General features: G+C 66.5%; 1 protein-coding gene across 1 annotated transcript in view; it reads right to left on the minus strand.

Annotated features, from left to right (window-relative positions):
- Positions 1 to 125: 125 nt before the first annotated feature.
- The window catches only part of ZFPM1 (zinc finger protein, FOG family member 1), a 62901-nt gene continuing 43743 nt past the window's right edge, over positions 126 to 19283 (minus strand). Inside the window, exons 4-10 of the mRNA XM_047790718.1 lie at positions 15557 to 15690; positions 7842 to 7944; positions 6282 to 6491; positions 2760 to 2993; positions 2421 to 2516; positions 2195 to 2341; positions 126 to 1986 (exon numbers count right to left, since the gene is read on the minus strand). Coding sequence (XP_047646674.1) covers positions 227 to 1986; positions 2195 to 2341; positions 2421 to 2516; positions 2760 to 2993; positions 6282 to 6491; positions 7842 to 7944; positions 15557 to 15690 — 2684 coding nt within the window. The 3' untranslated portion in view covers positions 126 to 226. The remainder of the gene's footprint in view (positions 1987 to 2194; positions 2342 to 2420; positions 2517 to 2759; positions 2994 to 6281; positions 6492 to 7841; positions 7945 to 15556; positions 15691 to 19283) is intronic.

Below are 19283 nucleotides of genomic sequence, written 5' to 3' on the forward strand. Positions count from 1 at the left end.
GCAGTGCCAAGAACTCAGCCCTGGAGCTCGGTCCAGCTCTTAGGGCCACTAACCATGTGACTCCCGCCTGGAGTGGCCTGTGAGGCCCACTCTGCAGGGCCCCTTTGCTCAGAGAACTGCGCTGCTCCACCAAACTGAACTTCTTTATTAAGTGCCAAGGGTCCAGGCGGGCGATGCCCCCTGCAGCCCCTCTGCCGAGGCCTTTGCTTGGAGTAGTGTGGCGCGCTCACTTCACGTGCTCGGCCGCGTGCGAGGAGCAGTAATACTTCTTGTGGGCGATAAAGGTGGACAGGCTGCTGAACCTGATGTTGCACAGGCGGCAGTACCTGTGGTTGCCGTTGGGCACGGGGGCCGGCGTCCCCTGGCTGGGGGTCTGCACGCCCTTGTCCGAGTGCGAGGGGGGCGCCGGCACAGCCTCGGGGGACGAGGCTGGGGGAGGGCCGGGCCGGGGGCTGCCGACGGGCGCCTCCCGTAGGTCCTGGCCGTTCAGGCCGTCGCGGGGGGCGGCGGGCGAGGGCGTCCGGGCCTCGGCGCCGGCGCCGGCCGGGGGCTTGCCCAGCAGCAGGCCGTGCGCCAGGCGGAAGTGCTCGATGAGGTCGCCGCGCACCACGCCGTTCGGGGGGCAATAGGGGCAGACGACGGCGGGCGAATCCTCCGGGGCGGCGCGCAGGCGGCGCGGGGCGGCGGGGCACGAGAACTTCTTGTGCGCCAGGTAGGCCTCGAGGCTGTGGAAGCTCACGCGGCAGGCCGTGCACTCGTGGTAGTCGGCCAGGGCTGGCAGGCTGGGCGCGGGCCCGGGCCCGGCGACGGCGAGGGCCTGGCGCCGGGGCTTCTTGCTCAGGTCGATGGGGCAGTCCACCGGGTCCAGGCCGCTCCCGCCCCCGCTCCCGGGCCGCGGCGCCGGCGATGCCGGCGGCTCGGGGGCCGGGCCTGGCGGCGTCGGAGGGGCAGGGCCAGCTGGGGACGGGGCGGGGCCAGCCGGGGGCGGGGCGGGCCCGGCCGCGTGCAACTCGTAGAGCTTGCGGCGCCTGCGCGTGCGCACGGGCGGCGCGGCGGGCGCGGGAGGCCCGGGGGTTCCCGGGGTCCCCGTGGGCGCCGGCCGGCGAGGCGGCGGGTCGTGGCGCGAGGCGCAGTAGTAGCGCTTGTGCACCGTGTAGGTCTCGTGGCGGCTGAAGCGGATGTTGCAGGCCTCGCACAGCGTCCGGCGGGGGTCGTCGTCCTCCTCCGCCCCGCTGCCTGGGCTCGGGCTGCCTTCGCTGCCCCGGCCGCCCGCGTCGGCCTCGGCCTCGGCCTCGGCCGTGCTCCCCGCCTCGTCCTCCCGCGCCCCGGGGCCCGGTGACGAGTGCGGCGCGTCGGCCTCCGCGCGCGGCGGCGCGGGGGGCGCCTTGGGTCTGCGGGCCGGGGGTGCGTCGTCGGGTGGGCGGCGGCCGGAGCAGTAGAGGCGCTTATGTACGTAGAAGTTGTTGACGTTGTTAAAGGTGATGTCGCATTCAAAGCATGTGGCGCCCTTGGGGGCCCCCGCGAAGAGGCCGGCCGGCGCACCCACACCCGCTCCCGCCTGCAGCCGGCTGTGCACCAGCTCGGACATCTTAGCCAGAATTTCGGAGGCCGGCGGTGCTGCAGGCAGCTGCGTCAGGAAGAGCGCACCCGGCCCGGGGCTGGAGCCGGGAGTGGGGCTGGACAGCTCTGCCTTCACGTGCACGGGGCCAAGACCGGGACCGGGGCTGGGCGGTGACGGTGTTCGCGAAGGGGCCGGGGGTCCTGGCTCCGCCTCAAGCTCCTCTGCGGCCTCCACCTTGATACTCCGGGGAGCCGCTGCGGGCTCACTTCCGCCCCCGTTCTGGGGGCCCGCTCTGGTCTCTCCATTGGTGGCCTCGGCCAGGGCCTTCCTGTCCAGTCCTGGCGATTTTGCGGGCATCAGGCCCAGGTCAGCAGAGGCCAGAGGGCCATGCAGCGCCGTATGCTGTTGGAAGCCAGCCACACTGTCTGCAGAGAGATCCCGGGGGCCATACTTCAGCGCTGGAACAGATCTGCTTGGGCCAGATCTGAAGTGGGGGGGGGGGGGTGTGGCACGGGAAGGGAGAGTTGGGGTGGGTAGAGGTGGTGGAGGGCCGAGGTGGAAACTGACATCCCCCCTACTCACGGACAAGCCTGCCTCCCCATTCCCATCCTCAGGGGGCCCCCGAGGGCTCACCTGGGGGGAGCTTGGCAGCGGGGTGGCCGGCCCCTGGCGAGTAGATCTCAGCCTTGGAGCCCGGCTGGCAGACCATGTGATTGGTCACCAGGTGGCTGTAGAGGATGTCCCTTGTGGTAGAGATGAAGCCGCAGCTGTGGCAGACACCTGCAGGGACGTGACGGTGTCAGGGCCCGGGGGGGGGGGGCACAGACGCCCCGCCCACCCCTGTCCTGGCGCCACCTACCGGTCAGTGTGTCCGTGTGCACCTTCAGGTGCCGCTCACAGTTGGCCTTGGTGGTGAAGGCGGACAGGCAGATGAGACACACGAAGGGGCGCTCGCCTGGAACAGAGGGTCCAGTGAGGGGAGGCCCAGGACCGCAGTGTAGGGCGAGTGCCGAGGGTCCCCTTGGCTCCCAGGATCTCAGCAGGGGCCCAGCCCAGAGCCGAACATCCAGGTGGGTGCAGGCAGGGTGCGTGCCCTGGAGCGTGGTGGGAGGGCCACGTGGGCGCATCCGGGGCTGGGGTGCAGCCCCGGGGCGGGCGCGGTGCGTGCGCGTGGCCTGGGTCGGGGCGTGGGCCTCACCGCTGTGGCTGCGCATGTGGATCTCCAGGGAGCTGGCACTGGGGCAGCTTTTGCGGCACTGGGGGAAGGGGCACACGCGCTCGTTGGGGTAGGTCTCCTTGGGCTTCTCGTCGGGGGTGGCCGTGGCTGGGGAGGCAGCACCCTGGCGGCTGGCGCAGTAGTAGAGGAGGTGGGCTTGCAGGTTCCGCTCGCTGCGGTACCAGATCCCGCAGTCCTTGCAGGGGAAGACGTCTTCTGTGGGGGCAAGAAGTGGGTACTGCCTGAGGGCCGCCCACAGCCTGGGTGTGGTCTGGGCCCTGGCTGCCCGCAGCATCCTCTGGGGGAGGCGAGGCTTGCGACCGTCTCACGTGTCCCTTCATAAGCCCATGTTCCCTCTCTATGGTTCTCCAGGATGCACGGGGGACATGCGGATGGGGGGCTGAGCAGCCCCCGTGCTGCCTTCCGACGGCACGCCCCAGAGATGCCGTGGCCTCCTGGGGCGCCCACAGGAGGAGCGTGGGCACTAGTGGGTGTCCGAGGGAGTGAGGCTGGCGTCTGGGACGTGTTCGTGTGATGTGGTGGTGGTGGTGAACGTGTGCACGTGACCATGGGCTGGCGACAGGACGTGAGGGGTGGCGTGGAGCTGGGTGCCTGTGGAGGGGGAAGCAGGAGGCGAGCGTGGCCCTGGGCAGGCGGAGGAGGGAGGCCAGGAGCTGCCGAGGACCACGAGCCTCCCTGTGTCCTGGTTGGAGCGCCCCAGCCCTCCTGTTCCCAGCGGGATGTTGAGGAGCGTTCTGCTGCCTCTGCCTGTGCCCATGGCCACCAGCCACCCCTTGGGCGAGCCTGGGCCGGGAGGCGGGGGGCTTGTTCTGTCTTGACCTTGATGTGGAATCAGGGGACCTGGGGCCCCTCACTAGGCTTTTCTTTTCTTTCTTGTCTTTTTAGGGCCGCACCCATAGCATATGGAAGTTCCCAGGCTAGGGGTCAAATCGGAGCTGTAGCCGCTGGCCTACACCACAGCCACAATGCCACAGCCATCCTGTGTTTGTGACCTACACCGCAGCTCCCGGCAATGCCGGATCCTAACCCACTGAGCGAGGCCAGGGATCGAACCTGCTTCCTCATGAATGCTAGTCAGGTTCGTTTGCTGCTGGGCTGATGGGAACTCGAGGTTTTTCTTTTCAGGGCTGCACCCATGGCATTACTGGGCTTTTAACTTCCGAAGTTAGGACGTGTCTCTCACCCCCATGGCCAGCCGTTACTCAGGAGGTGGGCTTCCTCCACCTGGGGGGCTGCCAGCTTTCTCCTTTTGCCTCCTTTATGGAATTTAATAGCCGCTGTCGAGTGAGGTGGCCAGGCCTCGTGGCCCTGTACCTGGGGTTTTCCGGCTCAGATCTCCCTGCTGGGTTCTTGCCCGTTTTGGGGGGCCTCGAGGAGCTCTGTCCTCACAGCTGAGGCCTTGAGATCTGAGGGGCCAGCATTGGGCTCTGAGCTGCTGGCTGTGGCACGGGGCGGGGCGGGGAGCCCGGGAGGCGCACCTGAGCCCCAGCTGCAGCCCGAGGACGGTAATGGTCCCACCCAGCGGGCTGCCACGGGCCGAGTCCCGCGCGGATGTAGCCCGGGGACCTGCACAGGTGTCAGGCTGCCATCAGCTTTACTCCTTTCACAGGTGAGAAAACTGAGGTCCAGCGAGGTGGAGCCTCAAGAATTAAAGTGGTCTGATGGACTCTGGAGTGTGGGGTCCTCAGGCCCTTCTAGACCAGCTGGAGAGGCCCACGTCGGGTCGGGTGGGGTGGGTTGGAGGAAACCAGACAGCTACTACCCCCAATGGCCTCGTGGGCGAAGTGCTCGTGGGATGTGGCTGTTGACATTTCGGAGCTGAGGACAGGCCGCACAGGGGGCTGGCCGGACAGAGGCCACCCTCCAGCCCCTGGGCTCCCTGCAGCCCCCCCACCGACAGGCGGTCAGCCCCCTTGGGCATCAGACACCCTTTGCTGCCCTGGGGAGGGGGCCGTCTTCTCTCCTTTCCTGACAGCTTGACATGCCCATGAGACCCCCGTGTGCTCAGTGCTGCCGTCCCCGCATCCCTGCAGGACCCTGCTCTCCCTGGGGCAGTGGCCCTGCGTGTCCCACCCAGTCCCTCTAGGCAGGCTCTGGGCGTGGACCTCAGGCCCGCGCTCGTTCCCACCCCCTCGCTTGGCTGCAGCTCTTTGGGTCACGGTGACCTCCATGCTGCCTGTCCAGCAGTCCCTGCTCTGCTGCCTGTGGTCTCAATGCAGCAGGGACACGGTGGAGCCCCTCCACCCTGGCTCTCCCAGGGCCTCGTCTTGCCCGGAGCTCCGCCAGCTCTGACCGCACCCTGAGCCCCAGCCTGTGTCCCTGTCACCACTTAGCGCCCGCCAGGATGGTCGGCTAGGACGCTCCTTCCTGACCCCTGCCAGGCATCGGGCAGACTGGCATCCCGCCGACCGCCGTGCTGAAGCTGGGGCCTCGCTGCTGCCTCCTCAGCCCACAGGCCCTGTTGGCTCTGGACCCACCACCTGCTTCCAGCTGCCACCACGAATCACTTGTTCAAAACGAGTCACTTTCCTCCCAACTTCGCAGCCCCACAGTGGTCACCTGGCAGCTACGTGACTTTAAAACGAATCGGATCATACCCTTTGCTGCCTGAAAGCCCCTGCTGGGGCCCCGCTCAGAACTGCTCCAGCCTTGGGGATGCCCTCGCCCGGCCCCGCGGGTCCTCTCACTGCTCCCCCTGGTGTGTGGGTCTCAGGGCCGCCTCGACTGGTTTTCTAGAGCCCCTGGCTGAAGGGGTCCTCAGCCACCCCGAGGCCACCCCCAACTGTCAAGTGGTGGTGCCCTCAGGCCGGGCAGGTGTCCCCACCTGGGTGACTCTGGTCCCCAGCTGCTGGGCTCAGTGTGGTCAGTTAGTGAGTATTTAAGGAACGAGGGACTCCTGTCTGATCCTTTGAACCTCTGTGGTTGTGGTGAGAAGCGAGAGACAAACGCCGCCTGCCACTGCCGCTGCTCTCAGCAGCAGCTTCACCCAGGGACCCTTGGCCGTGTCCTTCACAGCTGGCAAGTAGGGGTCGCCAGTGTCCCTGGGCAAGGGCTAGGCTGCTGAGGGACCCCTGACAGGGTGTGTGACAGAGACCAGTGGGGGAACCACTCTGCTACAGAGGCGGGGGACATCCGTTGCCCGCCCGCTGGGGCACGGGGATGTCGGCTGCCTGCCTGCTGGGGGCACGGGGACAAAGGCTGCCCGCCCGCTGGGAGCACGGGGACATCAGCTGCCTGCCTACTGGGCCTGGCCCAGTGCATGGCTGGGCCTTGGGGACCTGCCTCCCTGCACCCTGCTTGGGGCTGCCGTCCGTGTCCCGGGGCCCGCGTGGCTGCCTTGCCCGTGGGTTACATCCTAGAGCCCTGCTCTATTCAGGTCCCAGCGACAGATCTCGCAGATCTCGAGCTGGGTGCCACCTGCGGCCCTGCACCCGGGCCCTGCGCCCCGCCGAGAGCCTGGGGGGAGCGGAGGCCGTGACTCACTGTTGACGACGGCTGTGGCCAGGATGGAGGCCATGCCGGCCTGCTGCGGGAGGAGCTGGATGTCGGCGTGGGCAGGGGCTGGGCTCTCGGGCTCCACTGGCTCCTTCTTCACAGGGTGAGTTGGGGCGGCTCGGGGCTCGGCTGCCAGGAGCACACTCAGCCGTCCACCCGCTGGCACCGGCCTGATGAGCCTGCACCACAGGGCTTCATCTGTGGGGCAAGGGCATTTGTGACGGGACAGCCAGCAGCACAGGGCCATCATGGCCGCTCCTCTGCAGAGACCCCACCCAGTCCTCCTGGGCGCCTCCATGCTGTCCCAGCCTAGAGATGGGGGTCATTTTGAAGCTGGGTGTGGGGGACAGGCCAGGGAGCAGCCACGCCGCAGTCCACAGCTGCGGCCACTGGCTTCCAGGGTGTGCCCTGCTCCCTTGGGTGACTGTGGCCCCTGGGTCGGTCTGCTCCTTGGGATTCCCTGCCCTGTGCCCAGGGCTCAGAAGGCTCTTTTCCAGGAGAGGGGAGCAGACAGGGCGGGAAGGTGGTCACTCCCTAGGCCCCAAGGGCCTTCTAGCTCTGGGCAGCTCTGCCCGTGTGGCTGTTCCCATGGAAGCCTGCAGGGGGCAGCCTCGGCCAACAGAACCCGGGCTGAGCCGCCTGCATGTCTGCATGTCCCGCACAGAGACCGCCAGGAAACCTAGCTGAGGTGCAGGCCCCACCTGGACCAGGCCACCTCAGTAGCATCAGCCACTACAGGGACCCTGTCCTCCCTGGGCAGGCCAGACAGCTGGCCGAGGGTGCCCAGGAGGCAGTGGGGAGGGGAATGTCAGAAGAGTCTACCCAAGTGGACTCCCTCTTGGGAAGGGGGTGGGTGTCCCAGGGCCCTCCCGGGTGGCTGTGGGGAGGGCGGCCCTTGGTGGCTATAGGAGTTGTCATGCTCCTGTCCCCTTACCCTCCCCTGGGGACCTGAGCCTCGTCTGTAGTGGGGTCCCCTTCCCGGCGCCCTGATCTCACACTGGGACGGTGCTGCTCCCTCTGGAGTGAAACCACTGGGGCAGGCAGGACCGTGGCCCCGGGGACCCGGCCACCCCTCCACCCACGTCTGCGTGGCCGGAGCGGTGATCTGAGGTGGGGGGCGAGGACCCCAGTCTGCTCCCCCTCCCCCCTCCCTGGCCGCTCCTGGAAGGTGGGAGGGTGCCAGGATGCAGCTCTGGACGCTGCCTCATGACAGGAGGCCCCAGGAAGGCGAGGGGAGCTGCCCAGACCCCAGCGCTGGGCCTAAACACAGCCCTCCTGACCACTCCCCGGGGACAGCCAGGCCGCATAGGGCCCTGGCTTCCTCTGCTGCCCCGCAGTCTCCGCAGGCCCCGAGGGCGGTCCTGGCCTGGCCCCTCTCCCCCACCCCCAGGGCAGAGCCCCGTCCAGCCCTAGACTGGCATTAACGGGAGCACTGGGGTGTGGCGGCCAGCCCCTCAGCCCGGCCCAGGCAGGTTCCCGCTCAGGGCCAGCCCGGGGCGCGCAGCCACCCCCGCCTTCAGAAGGCCGCAGGGACGCAGCGGTACTGACCCTTCCTGTGGATCTCCGCGTTGGCTTCAGCCTCGGTCAGGGCCCGGGGCAGCGTCCTCAGCCAGCAGGCCTCATCCTCCAGCAGCAGCGTTGGGGCCGGGCTCTGGGGGCAGGAAGGGGTCAGTGAGGAGTCAGTCCTGCTTTGGACACAGCAGGGAGCAAGGATGACGGGGTGGGGGCGCTGTCCAGGCTGCGGCCTCTCCCCATGGGTGACAGGGACACAGCAGGGGCTGGCACCTTCCATGGGTCATGAGCTGGGTTCTCGTGGAGGCCGAAGCCCAGAGACCCAGCAACTTGCCCAGCGTTGCTGCAGGGCCCGGCCGCGCCCAGCAGGCCTGCCTGTGTCCAGTCCGTCCAGAGCCGGAAGATGGTGGACACTGAAGGGACACCTGCCCAATAGCCCCTGAGGTCCCCTGGCAGCAAGACGTCCCCACGCCCTCTGCCCCGCGGGTGGCCTGCCGAGCAGGTGGTGCCCTTGTCCTGTCTCCCAGGCGCGGGGTCGGAGGAGAGCACTGCCTCCCGCAGCCTCGCTCTCCCTGGCCGTCTGGCTGACGAGCTGGGCCTGTCACGCCCGGGAAGACAGCTCGCTAGGCTCAGTCCTCCCCTGGGGCTGTTGGCGGCCCGCGGCGCGGCAGCCTGATTTCCGGCCCCTGGCCCTCACCCGGCAGCAGAGGAAGCACACGTGGCCTGCTGCGGCCTGGGGCTGGGAGGAGCCGGCCTGGTCACTTCGCGGCACAGACCAGGAGGTGGGGGTGGCTGCTGCCCACCGCTGAATGGGTTCTGGAGGTCCCCAAGCTCTGCCACCGGGCGCCGAGTGTGCAGGCCCAGCATGGTCACATCTGAGTCTTGTCTTTGTTTTATGCAAAGAAATGCCTTTCACTCAAGTCTCTGTGCATCAAGACCTCTAAAGAACCACTGTCACTTGCTGTCACCTGGCCGGGGGCAGTTGGTCAGGATGCTCCTGCGGTGGGGGGGCTGGGGTGAGTGACACACGGGGTCCTCCATCGGGTTCTGGGCACCCTCCCCGCTCAGTCCAAGCCCATGGCCTTGCCAGGCTCGCCCGCGGGGACCCCGTGGGACCCTGTCCAGGCTCCGCCTTCCTGTGACCGTGGGCGGGGTGCCACCCTCAACCTGCAGTGGCTTCCCTGCTCTGCATCTTGTCCCCAGCCCGTGGTGGACACAGCAGACCAGCTGCACGGCTCAGCCATGGAACGATCGAGTGGGGGACAACCAGCCGAGGGCTGGGGGAGCAGAGCCCATGGCGCCAGCCCCCCGTCTGCCTGCCCAGGCCTCAGCGCCTTTGCAGAGGGCTGTGTCCCCTCGACTGTCCTGTGCTGCCACCTGCTCTCCGGTGGGTCCTGTCCCTGGGACTCGGTTTTTTCCCTGGAGCACCGGGGAGTAGCCACGTGTGTGAGGCCCTCCCTTGGGACGGCGGCTGCCTGGCACATGAGAAGCACAGAACAAGAAGGAGCCCTGTGCTCCTGCTCCTCGGGGCCCCTGGGAGTCCAGTGGGGCACCAGGCCAGCGGCCGGCAGATGTCAACTTGGGGTGAGACTCCACCTAGGAGACTGCTGGGGGCAGATGGCACCTGCCTGGCCTCTCTGAGGGCTGCACAGCTGCGGGTCCCCGCTGGCTGGGGCCACAGCTGGGGCCAGGCCGGGGGCCAAGGTGGAACCCGCGGGGCCGGCACAGCGGTGAGTGACCAGCGCTCTCGTCTCCCCAGCTGCCCCAGCCAACCGACCTGGGCCAGCAGCTCGCAGAGAGGCGGCGGCCGGGGCCTCCCCAGTCTCTAATGAATATTAATGAGCGGAGGAGGGAGAAAAAATTAATCTGCCTGATCCTCGGATGGGTGCCGCGGTAACGATATGAAATCTAATTATTCGTCCCAATATTTCTAAACCCTCAAACAGAGACTGACAGCCTCCCGGTCGGTTTAATGCTTATCACTCCCGGGAGCGGCGTGTTGGCGGCGTGATAAAAGCGCCCGCGCACAGCTCTGCTGACGCTGCAGAAACCCCTAATTTTCCACGAACGTCCGAGTGGAGGAAGGTGGCAGCGCCACGTTCCTGGTGGCTCTGTGCCTCCCCCGGGGTGGCCCACTGCCTGGTGGCTGCCCTGGCTGGCCCGACAGGGAGGGGCCATGGGGACCTGGAGTGGGCTGGCACCCTGTGCCTGCACCCGACTCCCCAAGAGAGGAACGGCCAGGAGGTGGAGGCCTCATGACCCTCGGCCCCTCAACACTCCGGGGGGGGGGCGGGCCTGGCCCCTCAACTAAATGGGGGAGTCTGAAGGCCGCCCACGGCTGCAGCGGCGGGGTGAGGGTCGGGGGCTCGGCCCCGCAGGCGGGTGCAGGCCAGCCCTGAGCAGTGATGCGCCCTGCCCCGGGCAGCCGGATCCCGCGCGCTGGGGCTGCAGCCCAGCCTGGGGCCGAGGAGACTTCAGTCTCCGCTCCCCTGTGGAGGGACGGGCATGACACAGGGCTGGCTGCCTGGTTATTTATCCCCCGCCTCCCCCAGTTCTGAGCAGTTGTGGAACAGAAACCCTTTTCTCTGCTGTTGACAGTGCTGGGCCGAGGCGGCCCCCTTCCCGGCCCTGCCCGTGGCACTGGGGTACGCGCCCGGCCCTTCCGCCAAAACCATCAGAGGCGTGTGTGCCGCCTGCCCGCCACAGGCGCCCCCGGGCTCACTGCTGGGTCTGGGGTCAGCCAAGAAGCCTGGCCGCCCACCGCCTGCAGCCCTTGGGGTCGCCAGTCCCTATCCTGACTGCAGCCCGGGACAGCAGGCAGCGCTTGAAGCTCTCTGGGTGCATCTGAGAACCCTGCTTGTTCCTCCAACAAAGAGGTCAGTGTCTGGACTCCGTGCCTGCCGATAACCATCAGAAACCCTATCTCCGCTGTATCCGCTGTGACGACCGTATCGGAGGCTGGTCCCAAACCTCGCTGTGCATCACGTAAAGCCGCGGGGGCCCCGGGGTGGGCTCCGACCGGGCCCCCACTTGTCTCTGTGTCAGCCCATCCTGAGAAGCCCCCCGTGTCCCACTCAGAGGCAACAGCGCTTCCATCCTCAGTGGCCCCCCATCCCCCCCGCATCCCCGGGAAGAACCATTTCCCAGGCGAGGAGACAGAGGCGGCGACACCCAAGGCCACGGGCAGGGGCCGCGTACAGGCAGGAGGAGAACCCAGGTCTGCGTGACCTCCGGGGCCTCACTGCGGCCTTTCTCTTCATCACTTGTTCATTCACTCAGCCGCTGCGGGCAGGGGCGGGGCACCCTCAACAGGGCATGGGCAGAACTGCAGACATCGAGGGGTGAGGCAGCTGGTGAAGGACGTGTGGCCTCTTTCCTTGGGTGGCCCTGGGGCTCAGGCTCAGAGCCATCAAGGAGGGGGGGGGCCTCCTCCAGCCCTCAGCTGGGCTCCCTCCACAGTGGAGGGAGGGGCCCGAGGCCAGCCGAGCCCTCGTCCTGGGTCTGGGCCCTGCTGGGGAAGGACGGCCCTGGGCCCAAGGATGGCTGGTCTGGGCCAGGCGCACCCCCCGACATGTGGGGGGGACGAGGGGGCACCGCCTCAGGACCTTGCCTGTGGGGCCACGGGACCCTGTGGGCTGCGAGGTCCACTGGGGCAGGGGCAGGACTGGGAGAGCCCCACAGGGCTGGTGAGTAAGGGGCAGGGAGCGAGCGGGACCAGCCTGCACCCAAGCCCGGGTGGGCAGCGACCGCCCCTGGTGAGGGTGCGTCCGAATGTGCTGGGCCACTGACTCCCACACGCCGGGTTGGAACCTGAGGCTGGATGGCCGTGGGCAGCAGCAGGCCCCTGGCACCGGGAATGTGGGAAGTGGACGCCCGCTAAGGGGCGCTCAGCCGGTTCATCAGCCAAGAGATGCAGGGAAGAGCCATCATGCGGCCTGGGCCAGGCGGCTTCCCTCGGGAATGTTCCCTGTCACCACCAGGGGCAGCGGGGCCTCCCCAGGAAGGACCTGGCCATCCTGTTGCGGCCCTACTCCCTCTGGGCTCGCCTGGCTGTGAGGCCTGGCTCTGCCAGGTAATGACCACTCATGCCAGCCTCTGGGGCATCCCACTTGGATGGCTGCTCAGGGCCCGTGATGCCCCATGGGCCCAGCCCCATCTACACCCAGGTGAGGGCCGAGGAGCCCAGCAAAGGCCGCTTGACCCCCAGCCCTGGGCGAGGACGCATCTGAGGCCACATGGCAGGGCTGGGTCTGGATGGTCCCACGTCAGCCTTTTGGACGGGGGCATCTGCTGCCCTGCTTGCCAGCCAGGGGTTCCCTCTCAGCTCTGATGTCGGGGGCCTCATGGCCATAGGTGGGGGACCCATAGGGGGGCAACCGGACAGATGGACAGGCCAAGTCGGAACAGGCTCACTGCTTCAGTCACTCGCTCATTTGCTCATCCACCCCACCACCCACCCGCCATCCACCACCCACCCGCCATCCACCACCCACCCGTCCATCCGCCACCCAACCACCTGTCTGCCACCCACCCGTCCATCCGCCACCCAACCACCTGTCTGCCACCCACCCGTTCATCCGCCACCCACCCGTCCATCCGCCACCCACCTGTCCTACACCTCCTACCTATACAGCCACCGGGTCCATCCCTCCACCTGTCCACTCACCTGTCCATCCACCGTCTACCCATCCACCCGCTACGTTTCTCGTGCATCCGAGGATGAGTTTCAGAGCTGGCTGGGCCTCCAGGCCCCGGGGTTTCTAGCAGTGAGGCCACAGCTGGATCTGGGAGGGACCCGCTCAAGGTCCCACAGCAAGCCGGGGCCAGAACCGCCTCTCAACCCTCGCCAGGCCTGCGTGCTGTGTCCTTCCTGGGGCTCCCACCCCCGACGTCCGGTGTGTGTGCGGGGACTGTGGGGGCAGCCAGCCGGCCCCCTCCTGCCTGCAAGTGGCCCGAGCCTGGGGAGGTCGTGGGTTGGGGTCACCGCACGCATGTCCACCCCTCTCCCGACAGCCAAGACAAACTGCCTGGCGGGAAGACAGGGCGATCTGGGGTGGGGGGGCAGGGGGGGGACCGAGGCCCATCAGCTGAGCCTGATAAGGGGCCGCTGAAACGTTAACGAAAATATTTAGACAATAAATGGAGTATCGGAAGGCGCGCGTATCTTTAAGAAATCAATCATCTCGTACGTGTGTCTGGACACTCGGCGCCAAGGCGGAGATAGCGCCTGCTGGGGAGATAAGGGTTAATCAAGGATTTAATTCTGCAGGAGATAAAGCCGCAGGGAAGAGCGGGCGGCTGCTTCCTCCCGGCTCCTCTGCTCGAGCCTCAAAGGCGAGGCTCTGGCGCGAGCTCCCTGGGCCATTATCTCTCGGCCTGGAGAGAGCTTCCAACCTCGAGCCAAGTCTCCCCGGGCTGACCTGCGGCCCAGGCCCGAGAGGGCAGAGGCCTGGAGCGGAGGCTGCAGGCAGGAGGGGCCCGGCGTCCCCCGCCCCCAGCCCTGTCCTGCAGGGGTCTCTAGGGGTGGGCAGACACGGGTTCCATGTCTCCCTCTGCTCCCCGATCCTGGCGACTTTGGCAAGTCACTTCCCACGTGGAGCCTCTGGGAAATGGGGACGGTGGTGCCTGCTCACGGGCGTGGAGGCACGAGGACCGGGTGTAAGGATGGATGCAGAGCTGTGCACGTGGAAGAGTGTGGAACACACACCTATCCATCCTGGAAGGTGCTGGCTGTGCCCAAGGAGGGAGCAGAGGTCAGAGTGCAGGTCCTGCTCCCAACACAGTGAGGTCCCCAGGCCTCGGCCACCCCGCCTTTGTCCCGACACTGCTCATGGCTCTGCTCGACTCGGTAATCTGGAGATGAGAGCGACGGAGCTCACATTAACGCTCCCACGACAGCCTACCCTCGGAAGAACCAACTACTACTTGCATACCTCCAGCGATGGGGAACTCACTGCCTACCAAGAACTACTGCTCTGAACACCACCGCCTGTGTCCCACAGTGAAGCTGAAATCTGGCTTCTTCTATGGAGCTGAGATCCCCCTGGACCTTCCAGTGCATCCTCCCAGTTTGGGGCCACAGGACAAGCAGGTCACCCTCCCACAGGGCTGCTGGCTTTGCCACCTGCTCAGCCATGCCCTGTGGTTAGCAGGATGCGTGCGTCATCGCGGTGAACCAGCCCGGCTGCCCCCCCTCACCGAGAAGCTGTGCTCTGCCCATCCTCCCCTCTGCGGGAGGCTCAGGCCTCCAGGACCCCCGAAGTTCCAAAGGCTGGGGAGACAGACGCTCAGAGGCGGGGCCTGCCTGGGGGCACATGGAAACACGGCTGTCAGGGAGAAAATGCCAGGATCTGGACCCTGTGCCACAGGACAGCCTGGCCTCAAAGGTGGGTGCCCTCAGCCTTGGGCCAGCCTCCCTCCGACCCCCTGAGCGGCCTTGGCAATCACCTGCCAGGCTTGCTGGCTGCTCGGCAGCAGTAAGCACGTGGGTGGCACATTCAAAAGCTGGGTGATATCTCCCATCTCCCAAAGCCCAGCCTCAGACCTGAGATTCCGCCTTAGCACAACCCATAGCCCAGGTCTGACTGCACATGGGAGGTTGGGGAGGTGGGTTGTGAATGACTCTCCGAGGGCCTGCAGTGGGATTCTGTCCATGGCTCCCCACCACCCCTGTAGACACTTCCAGAGGCTGAGTTCCTAGGGCCCTCGTTTCCTCGGGTGAGACGGAGGCTTTGGCTGCCAAGTTGGAGCTGGTTAGAGCTGCTGGGGCAGCGTTTGGTTTCCAAGTGCTGCAGGTGGAGGGTGCGCCAAACAGCACCCCTACTGCCGCTGAAAGCTGATGATCAGAGGCCCGTGAGACCCAGTGCTGTGGGGCTCCTGCCAGCAGTGTGTACCCTGGATCCAGCCACACCTGAATGCTACCTTACGAATCAAAAGGGCGCAGGCCATGTCTGCACCTGCATATCTGGGTTGCCTGGGCTTGAGGGGACCAACCCGGCTGCTGCCTGGCCTCCTAGGCGAGTGTCACCATGGTTAGGACATGTTTGCTGAATGTGTCATGCACAGGCCCCTCTCCAATTCCTGCCACACACGTGCCCATTCCAGTGCCCCCACGCTCACTCACTTGCTTCCCACAGCAGTGCCCTTTCTGAACTGAAAGGAGGCTTTGTACCCCCTGCAAGAGGATGCCAGGCCGACTCGCCACAACAGAGGAAACTCAGAAGTAGCCCAGAGACAAACGACGGCCAGTGGTGCCGGCACCTGGGAGAGGCCACACTGCCCAGTGGGGCTGCCCGGTTAGAGCGGGAGAAGAACACAGGCCAGAGACTCTCAGGTACCAGCGGCGCCCTCTCCCTGTCGACAGGAGAACCAGGGGCATGGAAACGGAACACCTACCCTTTGTTGGAGCTGCCCCCAAGCACCCAGAAAACCAGCTTGCTCCCCACCAGGGGCAGCCACTGAGGAGGCGGGGGTGGGCGGCGGTTCCTGCCTGCTGCCCCGGCCCACGGCTCCTTTTTGCTTTCATCCCTTGGATGCCCTTCTTCTCTGCCCCACCCACTGCTACTCATTCACTATGGGCCTGCTTAGAGAACGCCTCCTCCAGGCAGCCCTCCCTGTGCTGCCCTCCTGGTCCCAACACCTCACACCCACATCTCCTGACCCACATGCAACACGGAGTGACACGAACTCCTGGGCTGAGGTCTAAGCTGGACACTGTCCTGGCTGCTGTGGCTGGGGTCGGGGTTTCTTACCAGTTCCACCTGTCCAGGAGATGAGGCTCCGGTCTGGATGCTCCCGCGGAATGGGCCCCAGGACAGGCCCTCGGTGAGGCCCCGCCGGGCCCGCACGCATCTCTGTCCGTCCTGCAGCACCAGCTCCAGCTCATCTGCAGGGAGAGACAGAGGCGTCAGGAGTGCCCAGCAGCTCAGGTCTGGTCCACCCCTCAGGGGGCCTGAGGGCAGAGACGGGCGGGCCCGGGCCAGGTTCTGGGGCCCGGCACAGGACAGACACAGGACAGCAGGGTCCCTGCAGCTGAGTGTGAGCAGGTGGGCACCCCGCTTGGGGACAAGGGCTGCTGCGCTGGGATGCTTGGGCCTCGTGCAGCCCAGCATGCACACATGGAGCCGGCCGCCCCTCTGCCTTACGTCGGGGGCACAGGGCCGAGGGTAAGGACGTCGACGAGACCCACCCCGTCCCCTCCACACGGTCCTCCCAGCCCCTCCCACTGGCTTGAGCGCAGTGTCTGCAGACCCTCTGAGCTGGGGTGGGGACTGAGCCAGCTCTCCTCCAGGCATCTTAGCACAGGGCCCAGCGGGCGGGGTCAGGCCCCCAGCCAAGCTTCCCCCCCCCCGCCCCCCCCCTGGCCCCGAGGCCCTCGGCACAGCCAGACTGTGCCTGGGTGGCACCGGGAGCCCCCAGGACCCCGCCTGCCCTCTAGAAAGGTCTGGACCCGACTCTTGCTGAGGCCCTTGGCCAACAGCTACCTGTGCCTGCGGCCTGTCACCCAGCAGAGGGTGTGAGGCTCTCAGGCCATGGCTGCCGGAGCTCCCGTGGTGTGGCTGCGGGGCTGTCACATTTACATGCACAGGTGCGCCTCTGCTGGGAGCCCCACCAGTCCTTGCGGGGCAGGACCTTGGGGTCGGATAGGTTCAGCCAGGCTTCATCGCAGGACCCATGTGACCTAGTCGGGGGCGCCAAACGGTGGCCCCCCAGACTCATCCACCCAGAACCTGTCCATGTGCCTATTTGGGAAAAGGGTCTTTGCGGACGTGATTACGGTGAGACCATCAGGCTTATCCGACGGGCCCTGGAGCCAGTGACAAACGTCTTTGAAAGAGACACACAAGGAGACACAGCACAGGGCACGCGGGGACGTTGCGGCCCTGCCCACGCCCTGACCGGGGCTCCGCTCTGCGGCCGAGAGGGAGTAAGTAGACTTCCGATGCTTGGAGGCCCCAAGGCTGTGCGTGTCTGTCCTGGGACACTCTTGTCAACTGTCCCCTTGAGCCTCAGGCTTGTCCCTGGATGAAGGCCTGCCGGTGGCCGTGTCCTGGATGGCTGGGCTGCTGTGGCCTCCCGTGCCACCTGGGCCCCATGGGCGCTGCTGCGGCGGCCCCACTTCCTGGATCCCTGATCGGGCAGGCTGTGGCCTTAATGGGCACGATTATCAGATAACCGCCGGCCTAATGGCACAGATAACGTGCAAATATGCCAGGAGGCCCGGCTAAAACGTTCTAACTGGGTCCTTGTCTTCCCCAGGGTAGATAAGGTGGCAGGGGACCAGGCCGAGGCCAGGAGGCGGCGCCCTTTATCAGCCCCACGGGAAGGAGGGCGGAGGGCAGCTCTGTCGCTCTGCCCACGGGGGCCATGTCCTCTACCAGTGTGCCCAGGACACCTGGGTCCCGACCAGGGCTCTGCCCGCTGCCACCCTGCCCTAGCCCTGCAGGGGGCCCGCTGGCAGGTGGTTATGGATCCTGCCCGGCCCTTTCCCTCTGTGTCCCCAGGTGCCCGGACAGGAAAGCGGGGCCCCACACAGCTGGCAGTGGGGTGCCAGGATCTGAACCCGACCCAGGTCCTGCGGTCCTGGCCCCCGACCCAGGGGGTGTAAGTGGGGAGAGGAGGAAGAGGCTGTTTAAAGGCACGCTTGCTGGGCCCTCCTCTGTCCGCCCACACTGCCTGTCTCTCCATCCAACGGGTCTGCACTCTGCTTCTGAGGCTGAGCTGTGTCACCCCCCGACTCCCTCCCCCTGCTCAGAGCAGGGGGACCAAGGCGGAAACATCTAGAACCCTAATGCCATGGCCCGTCCCTGTCTGACCTGCACGAAGCCACACGGGCTCGCCCACACTGGGGCCTCTGCAGCGCGGGTGCCACCTGCCCCCCTCCGGACCTCAGTCCCCTGCTGGGGCCACGGGCGAGCCAGGGACAGGGCCACGATCCCTGGTGCCACGGAGCTCCTGTGGGCGCCCAGAGCCTGATCCCGGCCTCTTCCAGCCGGGGCCTATTAGGAGATGGTTCCCCTCTGGGGCTGGTGCCCCTCTCCCCACCGTTCCCCCCCCCAACCGCCGCCGTTCCGTGCAGTTTTCCCGAGTGTGCGCTGTCGAGTCCCACCCGGACGAAGGGACACAGCAGGGACGGGGGCGGCAGGCCCAGGTCACCCGGTGGGTGGGTGGAGCCCCAGGCCCCAGTCTGCCCCAAGCTCGGTGTACCTGCGGGTCCCGAGGCCCGTCTCTCAGAGCCCTGGCTCTCGCCTGTCCCCAGTCCTCGAGGCCACACAGGAAGGGGCAGAGCCAGTGAGCCTCCCACCTCGCCTGTGCGTGTACCCACAGGCAAACCACCACGGCCCCTAATCGGAGCCCCAGGCTGGCGGCCCGAGTGCCCCGATAACAGCGTGGCTGGAGTTTCGCAGCAGCCGCTCCATCGCCTGGGTATCACGCACCACCAGAGCTCCTGATAAAGGCAGTCGTTCTGCACCACTCAGGGCTTGCTGGAGGTTGGTTGAGGCCTGGGAAAGGCAGAGACCAGGGAGCTGAGGGTTGTGGGCTTGGGATCAGGCACTGGTTACCATCAGGACCTACCTCCTTGTCCAGGAAAGGCTGTCTCAAGGGGCTGTGCATTAGAAAGGGTACCCCATGTGGGTGGATGCAGGGCCATAGCGGGTGCCTGGCTCAGTGAGGGGAGGCTGGCTGGACCTTAGCCCCAGCTCACCCAGTGCCCTTGTGCAGTGCATAACCTGTGCAACTGTCCATGGTGGCCCTAGTGATGCTCAAGTTCCATCCACTTAGATAAGCTCCTTCCAGCTCCCTGTTCCTGTCCAACCCCTCACACAGCCAAGCAGGTGTTAAAGCCCAGTTATCACCTACCAAAGACCCTCTCCCAACCAGAAGTAAAAATGCCTTCAAAAAATGAGGGGGGGGGGCACCTACTCCCGGCACACTGGGTACCTGCTGAGAGTTCAGTTCAAGTTCGAGATGGATGAAATTATGAATGAGTGAGGAAGGGGCTGGGGCAGGAGACGTGGAGGTTGGGGGTGGAGGCCAGCAGGGAGAATGGCAGACAGGAAGATACAGCTATTTTTAAACAGCCTCTGAAAGAGCCGGAGGCTCTAGACAGCAGTGGCCTGGAGAGGGTCAGCTCCTGACCGCACCAACAGGAAGCTGGGGGCCCAGGAGAGCTCAAGCCCCGCTGCCAGCCTGGCTGGAGGAGGGACTGGAGGCCAGTCTCCGGGTCACAAAGCCCCACATGGGCACCTCGGGCTTCCAGGAACCATGGGGGCGTCGGCTCCCATGGTGGGCCAGTCGGGGTGGACCTCAGGTGGCGGTGGCCTTCGCCCTGCAGCCTCCTGTGACCCATGTCTCTGCTTCCTCTTCCCAGCTTCGGAGCGGCTGGGGTGAGAGAGCCTCCAGCCCGGTGAGGCCCAGGCCGAGTCCCGCCCACCCCGCCTCCTACCTCCGTCCCCACAGCAGGACAGCGGGGGCAAT

This window comes from Phacochoerus africanus, chromosome 8 (genome assembly GCF_016906955.1).
Source record: "Phacochoerus africanus isolate WHEZ1 chromosome 8, ROS_Pafr_v1, whole genome shotgun sequence".
In the NCBI taxonomy this organism is placed as follows: domain Eukaryota; kingdom Metazoa; phylum Chordata; class Mammalia; order Artiodactyla; family Suidae; genus Phacochoerus; species Phacochoerus africanus.